The sequence below is a fragment of the Triturus cristatus genome, chromosome 2_2, assembly GCF_964204655.1.
Source record: "Triturus cristatus chromosome 2_2, aTriCri1.1, whole genome shotgun sequence".
NCBI classification, from domain to species: domain Eukaryota; kingdom Metazoa; phylum Chordata; class Amphibia; order Caudata; family Salamandridae; genus Triturus; species Triturus cristatus.
Genome location: NC_140582.1, coordinates 1,068,737,436 through 1,068,750,879, shown reverse-complemented (window position 1 = coordinate 1,068,750,879; position 13,444 = coordinate 1,068,737,436). Strand labels below are relative to the sequence as shown.

Sequence of the window (13,444 nt, the reverse complement as noted above, 5' to 3'; positions counted from 1 at the left end):
AGAACCTCCATGCATTGCCGCGCCAGAAACAACCCAGTGCCTGTCTCGGCTGCAAGAACCAACGCAGCGAGGGATCGCAGCGGAAGAAACCAACATATTTGTCGCATCGATCACCAAAGCAGCCCGGATTTTCATGCATCACACTTGTGCGGCAAGTTTTACCGACATCACCCGTGGACCAGAATCATCTTGGAGTAGACATCACTTCCCCCTACAGACCTGATTTTATGCATCACTTCTGCATGCAGCAGAACTGCCACATCGCCTCCCCAAGGTCTCAGGAACGGACGCTTCCCATCTCTTCAGCTGTATGGCCTTCTGAATTTTTACATATCTACAAGTACTTTGTGAAAAATCAAGCATCCACAGTTTTCTATGGACCAAGTGTTTTGGAATATTTTTTAACTCATTTTCATTAAATGTATGTTGGATTTTTGACGTTTTGGTTGAGTTTAGATAACAATACTTTCTTTTTCGAAACTGGTGTGGTGTTCATTTGTGGCGTTATTGTATTACTGTGTGTTTGGAGTACAAATACTTTCGTATTGCCTTTGGGATAATTCTTCCTGCTCGTGCCAAGCTACCCAGGGTGTGAGCAGGCATTATCTAAAGGGTGTAACCCCCCCTTACCCAGACTAGAAGCAGGGGTTCCCATTTGGACAAAGGTACCTACCTCTGCCAACGAGACCCCCATTTCTGGGACAATTAATATAACCACTTTAGAGGAATGTGTGGTTAAGACAAAAACTTCTTCCGTCTAAAACCAAGGGTACATAAATGCCTTCGGCAATTTTCACTAGACAAGCCGTTTCAAAAAGTTATGTGCAAAATAGGATTATAATGCAGGAGAAAGGCAGCCCACGAAACGAAGAGTTGTGCGATTCAGAACCCTGGGATCGCAGAAGCACTGAATGGTGAAGTCTCTTGAAAGAGAGATTTATGCACGATCTACCAACACTTACAAATTCAGTTCCCAAAATGGAAGGGTGTCCAGAAGCGCACTACTGCAAAACTTATGCAGAAAAGAAGAATCTCAACCAATGATCGTATGGTTTTGTTAGAGCAGCAAGAGCATTCCGCTTCAAATAATTTCAGTCACGTTTGTGCAGATCCACAAGTGATGGGCTGGTGGCCAAAATAGGATATCATTCTGAAACTCACTTCTGTGCTGCTTTCCTTGCAAGCGATACATACAAGCCTTTCAAAATGGTCCCTGAAAGCAAAGATACATCAGTTGAAGATATCAGTCAAAACCCTGTCCACCGATTATCAGATTAGCTTCCGTGCATTTTCATGCAACTGCTAGTAATAATCAATTAGTCAGCCTGAGTCATCCGCACCTTTGCTCCCTAGTTGTCCAGCAAGTTGAAATTGACAGTCTTGTGAAAAATTAAATTGGGGAAGGATGCATTTAGTCAAGCATGGTGTGGCTTAAAGCAAAACCAAGTCAAATTGATCAAACCGTTTCCTTTTAACTTTGCCCAATCGGGAAACTGCAAAAGCAACTCCATCTTATGAGGTGTAGTCCAATGTCCCAGACATACTGTGAAATAGAAATGCAGTCTTCACAAAGACTCTGAAACTAGAAGATTCAATCCAAAATAAAAAAAAAAACCTTGAATTTATAGTTTATTTCCACCATATAAGGATGAGAAAGTACACACACTTGGTCTATAATGTGTAGTGCACTTCCTTCATGGATATATCTATAGGCTGCAAGTCACAGAAGGAGTCCCTCCAACCATCCTATACATGAGTGAAAAGGCCAAGACTGGGTGCATAGTTTGTTCTATTATCACGTAGTACACAGGCTGCATAGTTCCAGTCACTGAGCAACTACTTGACAATGCAGCAAGTGGGGCATCATCATGGTCTGGCTTGACAGTACATCTCAGACAATTAGGTGACCATCACTAGAGAGGAGCTTTAGCTACACCCACGTTGGACCCAGGAGTACGTTTTGATTGGGCAGAAGTGGAGTGTCTGCTATGCAGCTGTGATAATTTTATTTATACAACTGCCTAAACTTTAATTTTTATGAGCATGCACATGGCACTGGAATGCTATTAAAGTGTCTTAGATAACTAGATAATTTCATGTCATTTTTAATCGGACAGCAGCACAGATGAGTGGAGAGTAGTCATTAACCTACATGGATGTGGAGATCTCGCTTGACAGTGCAATTGTCACATGAGCATTTAACCAAAATCACTATACAGTGGTTTGCTTCCACACAAATCCATATCTATTTCCAAGCTTTTTAATTGTAATGCTTCACACCACCATGCATCATTCATTTAAAGCTAAACCTATTGGTATTGCCAGTGCTTGCTTTAAGCTTCTAGTGACAGTGAGGGGGTTCACCTCATTTCTCATCCTCCAGCCATTTGTGCTTCTTTGACGCATGAAGTGTTACACACCACTGACAGAGCACTGTTAGTGGGGAGTGCAGTCACAGAAGTTTTTAAAAATTCATAAAGAGCCAAAAGCAGCAGTCTATACATGATGGATGACCCTACAGCAAATTTCGAATTGCCACAACATCCACAGAACCGGTGTATGAACTAGAGACTAAAGCCTTGAAGCCATAGTGCGTGCCATTGGCAATTTCGGTGGCTTAATACATAAAGGGCTGATCCTCCTTGTCAAAAACAGACTGCTACCTTCATTTCGATACAGGTAAACAGCCATCACTTTGTGCTCCAAGAGAAACAGGATATTCTTAATTTTGTACTAAAGCCCTCCTTCTGTATCTATTACTAAGATATAAAGCAAATACAACTAAGAATGTATTTATGTTCGAAGAATTGTATATTTTGCATTTCTTGACCCACAGTACAGAGGTCTACAGAAATGTACTGATCAGCTCCAGATGAGCATATCTATCCAATTGATTAGCCAGAGTCAGGTACTGAATGAACCCAAAATTTAGAGTCAAACACAAGAGTAACCGCATATTTTGTCTCATGTATGAGCCAAGGCGTTCGCTGATAAACTCTTCCTTGGCTTATTATTGTGTACAGAATCTTGTAAAAACTTCCCAACACCAGCAAATAAGTGAATATAGATCAAGTGTTTCTACATAGCTTAGCTTCGATCATAATTTTTTTCTGTAGGTATACTAAATTATATGAGAAGCAAATGTCAGAAAAAAAAGTCTAGAAGAGGAAACTAATACTCAAAAAGGAGTCGGCTTTCTGGAAACAGACGGTCTACTCTCTGAAATCCTTCAAGCAGAACTTCAGTAAGTATATCTGTACTGGATCAGTCAGCAATGGCGATTGCCATATCATGCAGATCAGGCTCAGTGCCTGAACAACCAAGGTAAATGCAAAAACAGATGGACAGAATGCAGTACAATGTCATACATTCACCCCAGTACAGAGATCTGGGCCTAAATCCATCGTTTTTTTGCTCACCATGCCATTCCAGTTTGGACCCAGCCATATGCAAATCAGTCTTGACCCTTCGCCCAATGGGAACAGTCCAGCCCGAACTGCCAGGCTGGGCCTCCCTGAAATGGAAACAAGCATCAAGACTGATTTGCATATGGCCGGGTACAAACTGGAATAGCATGGGGACCAAAAAAACGATGGATTTAGGCCCAGATCTCTGTACTGGGTGAATGAATTACTGTTCTGCAGTCTGTCCATCAATTGTTCCTTTTGCATTTGTCACCCAGAGTGGGACGGGTTGCTCAGACGTGGGTTCCGTGCTCTCCATGCCACTGGAATCATGCTATCCTGGCTGAAGAGGGGTGAAACCCCGAAACCGGTCCCAAGATGCTAGTTTCCAGTCCAGGGAGGACCTGGCCTGGCAGTTCGGACTGGACTGTTCCCATGAGGCACAGGGTCAAGCCTGATTGAATGGCGAGAAAAAAACACGATGGATTTAGGCCCAGATCTCTGTACTGGGGGTGAATGTATGACATTGTTCTGCATTCTGTCCATCAATTGTTCTTTTTGCATTTGAACAACCAAGGCAAGCCAAATCTAGTGTCACCCACTTGCTGCCACTGAGGACTTTCACAACTAGCTGAAAGTCATTGATGGCTAAAAGTTAAAGAATCTGACTTCAACCTCTTACGGTATGTGCTTTGGATCTAAATGTTAACACAAAGTACAGATTTCAAATTATCCATCAACACAGTCATAGATGTATTCCTTTAAATAGAGCTTTAATCTGGAACTTTGTTATAGGCTCAGTTTTTTTGCGTCTGACTTTAAGTCAACTTGAAGGAAGGAATTTTGCAGAAAATATTCTACAAAACAGTGGCGACGAAACAAATATCAAGATGAGGAACCAATTTTTGTAATGACCATACCTAATCACTTACAATGTGATGCTCAAAGGAAGGGTGCATGCTTTCAACAAATCTTTAGCTGCAGAAAAAATGTCCTTATTCTTCACTTACCTCACAAACTAGGTTTCCTCAGTGGTTATCATAGGATTTAATTTCTCACTCAGAAATAATGGACTACGTATGGGATGTTATACCTTTCTGTATGGAAGCTGCTATGATAATTTAAAGAAAACTGATACAACTTTAGGTACCAGACAGCTAATTTACAAATTCCCCACTAATACCACAACATCAGAGCTCTGTGGCTCCTAATGCCACGTGCAGATTCAATTTACAGATATTTATTGTAGGGCAGCCTTACCAGGTTAATACTGTAGGTTTTGCAGGTTGGATCATCCAAGCTCTGGTTCTGCAGCTTCTCTGTAATTAGTGTCACCATGGTAGTTGTCCCTTTCACACTGCTCAGGCTGAGTAGCATTGAAGCTTTCAAGTCCCGCGTGGTCAGTTTTCCTCACCCATTCCTAGTCCTGTGCAAAGTCAATTTATGCTTCCATATTTCACAAAGTCCAGTTTAGTTTCTCAGGAGGCGTTCATTTCCTGCGAAGAAAAGAATAAAGACAGCTGAGTGTTACCGTCCAAGTGTGATAGCATTACCCACGACTACCAATATGCAATGGCAAACCAAGCCGCAAAAGCTTCGCATTTCTGCAGCTAACCGTGGCGGGGAAGTGGCAATGACTCATAGCTAAACATGAATATTTTTAACGCGCACTGTACATTGCAAGCCTCCCCCACACATTCTGCACAAGAACATGCAGTTTTTTGTATTCAATTCAGGTCACTCGACAACAATGCTTGCTGCGACGTTATGGAGTGTCAGAAAGAACAGCAGCAGACTGCTCAAGGTACACAACTTACATATGCTTTGCGAAGTTCGAAATAACAAGGTCATTAGGAGTACACACATTTGATGCAGGCACCTTACATTGTGTTTGTTATACAGTAAATAGAATAATCTGGGTCTGGGAAATTTGACCATCAACCCATCGCTATGTTATACTAGGGCTAGACATTCGAATTACAACAGGTCATGTTACTGGGTTTTGTGCAGCGCTATGCAGAAGGTTTAGACGTTTCGGATCAAGGGGAAGAGAACTCCATAATTTTGCAGTACATACCACAAACCTTCCATCCCAGCATGCCAATCTAAATTTAGGAATAACAATGTTTTTCTTGAACGAGGAGCATAAAGGTCTAGAAGGGATGTACCAATGAAATTGCTGAATGAGAACGGTTGGAAACATTATTTCTAGAGATCTCCTTTAACACCTAGTGAGCACTGTCTGAAGTACTACCACTCTTCCTATTCTTTATAATGTATAGCTGAAGACAACCGATGCGATTGATCTAGATGGAAACTAGTTCACATTTTATACTGAGTAACATCCCACCACATTTCATTTATCAATACATTTACTCATAAAGCTGGACATAAGAACAGACCATAAGTGACAAAGTTAAGGCTAAGGAAGGGTTACAAAGCTAATCTCAGTAGGCGCCATGGTAACCATACACTTTGATGAAGTGCCTCACCATTAGAAACATAATGGCGGAAGTGTCAATAAAAGAGCAGAGCATGTAAACCCAACAGTATTCAGTGAACCTCAGAAGATATCCACTACATACAATACCAGTCTTGGGAATCGCACTGCCTTGGGCCTTCAACGCAATGCTGCACCAAAAGGAGATTTAATGGTGGCAGTACTAGTCGCATCAACAAAGAACAGTGACCTGAGATAGACTGTGGTGTAGGATTGTTTAACATCTTTTATTTTGTTGAATGTTACCAATTCTACATTACAATGGTTTGAATTATATTTTCAACCAAATTAATTTGAACCCAGTGAACTACAATGAAAAAGCAACGTTATTAAACACCATGTTTCAAGTACTTCTATCCGTGACAATCAGGCAGGCCATGTACTGCACCGACTGGAATAGAGCACAAGTTAACGGGAAATGCATCATGGCAGATCTTTCAGCAGCACCAAGGAATGTGGAGTAGGGACAGATCTGTGGTGACCAATAGATACATTCACACCAATGAGTACTGATCCTCAAGGAATGGTCAGACGTCTTATAAAGGAAGGTCACAGTCTACAATTGAAATGCCTAGATTTCACGGGATCCATGAGCTGAAACAAAGAAGTGTTGCAGAGCTCAGATTCATGTTCGATTACTGCTCTTAAACGAGAGACTGCTAAGAAAAGTGGTCCTTTAGACCAATACCGATAATTTAGCAAATGTCTTAACTCTCTCTCCAAAACAGCGCACAGTTTTAAACGTGTCCACAGTCCCTTTAAGGCATACTATGTGGGTAGTCAAGTTCTAGCACCACCAATAGCAAGACCAGATTTACACTGTAGGCACACTTCAAGGTTGGCAATAGTTTTGATAACTAAAGTTCCATGCAAAAAGGTTACATTACCATGCAAACGTCTGACATTTTTTTTGTGAGCAGCTCAGGTGCACCACCAATGCCCTACTACCCTGCTTCTATCCCGTCCCGTCTGAGTAGAGCTAAGTTGGAAGCTAAGGCAGGTTCAGCTTTCACTATGCGGGACATTTAGTAAAAATCCCAGTGTATCTGCTCCCAATATGGCCATAGTCCGATTACCAAAGAATGGGCAACAAGTAAATTCAAAGAGGCATGAGGTATAATCTAGGAATTGTCAGTGTCAGCGGGGAGGAATTGCTATATTTGTAAGCGTAGTGCCAAGAGAGCAACCATTAATATTGCTTGATAAGTAGGTTAACTCCCAAAATCGTATTGGTGTTTGTAAACGCACACTTCTTTACGGTGGCTTTCCACCATGGAAATGTATGCAAATGTGCCCCAATTAAGCAAAAAGTGTTTGCAGGGCCATGGAGGAAAGACCTTCATGTTTAGTGGAAACCTGTACCTCTAGCCATAGAAAAATGTGCAATTAAAGAAGGGAGACCCAAACCACCAATGAATTCGCCCCCTGACCGGTTCCCAAGTCATTCAATTGTTGCGACATTAAGATTCATACGGTCTTCACATCATGTTTATTAACATCATGTTTATTAACTATTTTCTGCTCTTCCATACCTACTGTAAACTTCGTTTAGTGTGTGCTAAAAACCTACGAACATGGCTTCATTTTAGCTTCAAATTAAAAACAAGAAATACAGGCGAATGGGTTTTAACATGCCTGCATATCCAAAGATGGTTTCTGCTGCATCACCTATCTCGAAATACAGAAAACAGTTCCAGGCTTCAGTGCCCTAGATTAAACAGTTTCCGCTTGCGGCTCAAACTTGCTGCCAATCGAGTCAAACATCTGCAGTTAATGAAGTAAAGTTTAAATATTTTCCAAGACCTGCAATATAGATTGCATTACACTGAACACTCCCCATCCTTAATTCTTGAGGCAGTGTTCCTTGCGCATGCCATTTTGTCAGACAACTTCTTGGTTCAAATGAGGTACATGGTTTAAAATTGAAAAACCGCAGAGAGTGTGAGCGCACACACACACACACACACACCATCCCCCCACCTACCTCCCTAGCATAACTAGGGAGACACACTTGGTTACATTAGTGTTTCCAGAATCTTTTCACTGATTTTATCGCAGGCTTTGGCAAAGCTCCATAATACAATAATATTTGAGACATTTTTGTGACATTCTGACTAAGATGGTGGGAGAACCAGTCTTGCCAGTCCCAAACATAGTAAGACTAGACCTAATGGACGAATTAGGGAGATGAGGGCAGAAGGACCACTCTGCTAGCGCAAAGCAGTTTGTGTGCAAGTCCAGGGGCTGCCCCAAGAAACACAGTAATGTATGGGGCGATTGGTGCAAGTACTCTTCTGACGTCAAGATATGAAACGGTAGGGCTATTTAATTTTGATATTATAAATGATGAGTAATTAGCGAGCGCTGTATTATTTATCCATGCAGTTTACGGGTTTTCGTTTTTTAAAAATCAAACAGAAGGTATTTTTTCTTAATCTCTTTACTGGGCAAGTGCCATCTTGTACACACTTCCTAGGGGTCAGCAGATGGGAAGGCATAAGTTTAGCAACCCTACATGGAAGCATCTGACATGCTGTGTTTAAGTGGCCAGTAAACTGCTAGGCCATCCGATAATTAACATTTGGTGTGTAACGGTGCTACTCACTTTAAGTATGTGCTGTGTTTTGTGGCCTTGCTAGCTACATTAAAGGCGCAGACTTCAGTTTATCAGGTCCGATTTAACAGCACAAAGGTCACCTGACCTTGTGAAAAACAGAAACCGCTTTCAGAAGCACTTCTGAAAAGGGGTCTTTGGCTACCCCGTAAATGGATTCCATTTCACTGGACAGAAGTTCTACACTTGCACGGAAAAGTACATGTATTGATTTTTTTTTTGCCTTGTGGGAAAGCTTATGCTCAGTACAACAGGACTAAGTTGGTGACAAACCAATAACCAGGGCTCTATGTCTGATCTGTTTATTATCAAACAGAAATATAAAGACAGTAGGCATGTCTTGCTACGAAAAACGTATGTTAAAGCCACTACGACATTATGGGTAGGTTGTATTACACTGTGCTAAATACTGTACAAAGCCATTTTGTAAAATTGCACCTCAGATTAATATAGCAGGCAAAGGTGTTAGCGAGCTTTCTGGCACACCCAGGCCGTAGAAGACACGCACTGTGACAATCCATGGTAGGACCTTTGAGGATCGATTGTACAGTGTTTGCCAGTTGTAATTTTTTACATTTGTAGTTTTATGACTGTATACCCGATGGATGGGGCAAGCCTATGCTCAACACAGTGGGCCTGAATTGGTGACCATGTAGATCAAATTATAAAGGCAGCAGGTATGAGAGGTTCAACGCGTAAAGTTAAGTCCGAAACAGGTCTAAACCGTTTCTAAAAATTGAAGATAATTTTGGCATTGGTTAGGAAAGTATATTTTGAGGCCAATTTTGCTCAAAGGGGATTGCTATCACACCATGTTAAGGCATGGAGATATCTTCTTACAAGAAACCTTACTGATGACAATATTAGGAACAGATTTGTGTTTTCGAACCAGCTATCACAAATAGTCGGTGTTCAAAATGTGCATAGTTACAATCCCCGTTAAACCTGTTTGAGTGAGGCTGTATATTGTTTTGCAAACTAATTGTCCAGAAGTGTAATTTTAGGACTATGCCATACTGTCGCAAGCTCATTCTGAATAGAGTAGGTCTGACTGTTCAAGTGACTAGCTAATGATTAATCGATAATGGCTATTGATTCATTGGGGCAAGCAATGTCAGATACCAAATGTCTAATACGTTCATTATGACAAGTTACAAAGGCATTAGATCTGATGTGAAAAGCATATGAGAAAGCCAAATAGGTATTTAAGGTGGGGGGAAGGGGGAAATCGATACCACACTATGTAAAGCCTATAGATATTTTGTTCAATTACCAAAGTAGGTATGGGTTTTGATGTGGATTATCTATTCTTAGTCCGTGGGAGGAGTAAATGAGTAGACGTGAACTATTAGAATCCTTAGGACCCAGTAAGAGGGGTTGTATATTTCCCCCATTTAACTGTACATATTTATAATTATACGACTATGCATAATGGATGCCTTGTGGAAGACTTCTGCTGAATACAGCAGGCTTGGGTAGGGTATGGAGACAAGCCAATTTTAAAGGCGATAGCCCTGGTTGGTCCATTGGGAAAAGTCATGACAACTGTAGTATGCCTGACTGAAGTATAACAAGCACATGTTAAAGCCAATAGGCCTTTTCCTTAGTTAAAGCTTGTCGAAAGCCATTTTGTTACATGGCATCTCAGACTCCCTTAGTAGACAGACTTTGGTGGTAATGACCCCCTGTGACAAACCCTGGGTGCAGATTTCCAATGGTAAACCTTGCTAGAGCCTTTTAGGAGGGCCTAACCGTTTAGCTGTCAGACAGGCAGTTTGAGAAAGAAAAAAAAATCATAAATATGTAGATTTGGGTAAGGCCCCTTTTGCCACTGGTCAGTACAAGTGTCATTCACACACTAACGACCATAACAGATTAAAGCATGGGTTAAGGTGTCAGACCATTTCAAATATTGTTTATATGGTAGTGTTGCTGCATTTCACCTGCTCACATGAACATCCAGCTGAAAATGAATGTGGTTCAGCACCAGAGCTTGTGTGTCAGTCCTTCAGTTATCCATCTTCTTCTCTTTAGTACCGCTTTCATTTATTTTACCTTTTGTTTATAGCCTACTACAGCACCTCCCAGGCAGATATCAGGCTATTTCTCGAGTGCGCTGCATCCTACACTGCCACGGTTTTCAACCCAGGCAGCCACCTGGAATGTTACTGTCAGTTCTGTATCATTGTTTTACTGTGCCAAAATGGCCAACACCACTTTATCTAAACATGGCAGCCATGTTGAAACTCTGAAACTACACACTATGTACAATCGCATTGTAAGATAGCTGCCTACTATGTATGTGGTATTTCGAAAGCACAAACCTAGGCAAAAGGCAGCAGTGCATTGTACAGGATCAAAAACAAGTATAAAGCCAACAGGTGATCGAGGTAGCTGGTTTGCAGATTGTCAATGCATTGGGAATCTCTCAGCCTACCATTTACACATACCAAAAATTGTATTGGGTTAAAAAAAAAAAAAAAAAAAAAAAAAAAAACCCTACTCAGAGGATCGCAAACCTCTGAAATACAAATATGCATCGGAAAAACATATATCCTGGTACTTCCAGCACTTACCTCCGCAGTGTAGATTGGGTCAAAGCGGTTACCAAATAATATTTAAAAAAAAAACGTTATTGGTATTTGTTAATTTAAAAACAAATGTATTGACCTTATATAGAGATGACCTTGTATAGGGATGCCAATATTAGCTTACCACCAACAGTGTAATTTTGAAAAAAGGAAAAAAGGAAAAAAAAAATTACAACTTTTTTTAGACGCATTACTCGCACTACAGCATGCAAGTGCGCCTAAAAAGGTCCCCAAATGTTATGCTTTTAAAGGGACCTTTTGGATGGTTTGTGATGGTAGAGTAGTCCGTCCCAGAGCCATTCAAGGAGACCATGGCCATGTGCTTACCAATGGTGAGCAATATTCCTTTGGCCTTTAAGAATCCCAAAACAATTAAGCAGGCAGCATTCTTGGGTACGCCCCAGTCTTCAATTATATCCAGTATGCCCATTTAAGGATTTTAGGTGATCCTCAATCCAGTGACCTGTTTTAATGTGCCGAATTTGAACCCAGTAGACCTGGATAGTCAGACATTCCCATATTGTTTGAAGTAGGCGACCATGTCAATCTGGCATATGCGACTTGGGCTTCTACCCATTCCCCAGAGGATCTCTGTTTTGTAATACACTGTGCATTCATTTTTTAAATGGATCAAAGTCAGTCGAGACTAGACTGCCAAAATACAGGATATCATTAGTAGAGAGAGTCCATTCTCAGTCCTCCGGCCTGCACAGATCTGGCTTAATGGGGCTGGCCGCATTAATTTACCAAGATGTGTGTATCCTGGAATTGCCCATTTTTATATGCTCCATTGTTAATTTTGGTCAGACCTGATTAAACTCTGGAATGGACCCCAATTTAACTTCGTAAGTATCAAGAGCATGGGGCATTTGCATAAAACGAAAAGTGAGATCTGCGAAGGAGAAATTGTTGTAAAATATAGTTAAGGAATTGCTGCTGTGTGACTCCTATGCATCTCACAGCTTTAAGATCCCTATCCGGTCCCAATGCCTGAACCCTTTTAGCCATTTTCCCACAGGAAAACCAGGAACCATGCCTGGGAGTGTTTCACGTGCGAGCATACGATCATCATCAAGGTAACTTTATTCAGTTTCAGAGGAAAAAACACCCATAAAAGTACATAAAATCAACTATACATTTTGAAGTTACCATAGCCCAATTACATACACATGATAATCACTTCAGTTATTTCAATTATTATTAAAAGGAATTAAAGTTTAAGAATACCATCCCTAAAATCAGTCTAAAACACTAAAAAGAAATTCATTATAAATTCTAAATAATGTGAATCAATTACAGATATCAATATCGTTTTCTAACAGCAATTACCACCTTAATAAAATTGGAAACCCCGATGCATATGTCTGATGTGGCCAAAGAATACAAAAGATTAAAACCATCAGTATAAGAGCTTGGCTTGGAGCTTTTTAAAATTGGGACTAAAAATCTGCACCTAGGCTCCTTATACAGGGTCCAAAAAAGCATAAGGTGCAATGTTCTTTGGACTGCCATATTGTTACTGGGGCAGGACACTAGGTTGTCTGTCCAACCAGCTTGTGTTTGGAAAGCTACTAAAAAATGCAGGGTCAATATCCGAAGTCTTATTAGGAAAAATAGTCTGAATATTTGTGGTAAACGTTAAATAAAATTGCTGTTGGGCCGGAAATAAACAGGAGGACCTGCTACCTCTGGTTGAGAACGGCAGGCATTTGCCCTGCCATATATGCTTCTTTAATAATTATTTTTGCGTTCTCAGGAATGTTTGCAGAGCAATCAAAATATTGTTCCAGACCCAACTTATAAAAATTATCCCTGACAAAGGATAGCCAGCGAATATCTAATACACCATCAAGATTGACAGTCTCTGATAATTTCTCTAGTAAATGTAAGCTCTTCTGATAGCCACATTTTGGACCACAAAAGTAGGGGGCAATGTTTATAGAATCTTCAAAGTCAAGCTCCACCTCATGATGACAGAAGATAGTCGGGGCACCTTGTGGAGCCATCAGCAGCCTTTTAATAAATGTATTCTCCATTGTTTGCAGCTGGCTGCTGTTATGGTACCCCCAGACACCTGCACCATATGTTACCACCGGGACACATTTGGCCTTCTAGATTGTAACAAGCTTGGACACAGGTTTGTGCCCTAATTTAGATGCAAAACGAAAAAAACCCTCAACCACCCTACTAGCGTTATGCATTCTTGATGTCAGGGGTGAATCCCATTTTAGCTTGTTAGTAAGAATATTCCCTAGATAATTAAAACTTTTCATTTTATCAAATTCTCATTGAGCCAACTGCATGATTTCTAGTTCTGGTAGTTTACGGTCCGAAG

The 13,444-nt window shown here is 40.8% G+C and overlaps 1 protein-coding gene across 2 annotated transcripts in view; it reads right to left on the bottom strand.

Moving 5' to 3' along the window:
* Positions 1–13,444, bottom strand: part of FAM53A (family with sequence similarity 53 member A) — a 100,984-nt gene that overhangs the window by 68,340 nt on the left and 19,200 nt on the right. For both annotated transcript variants that reach the window (XM_085642587.1, XM_085642586.1), the window contains exon 2: positions 4,665–4,900. In XM_085642587.1, coding sequence (XP_085498713.1) covers positions 4,665–4,781 — 117 coding nt within the window. In that variant the 5' untranslated portion in view covers positions 4,782–4,900. The remainder of the gene's footprint in view (positions 1–4,664; positions 4,901–13,444) is intronic.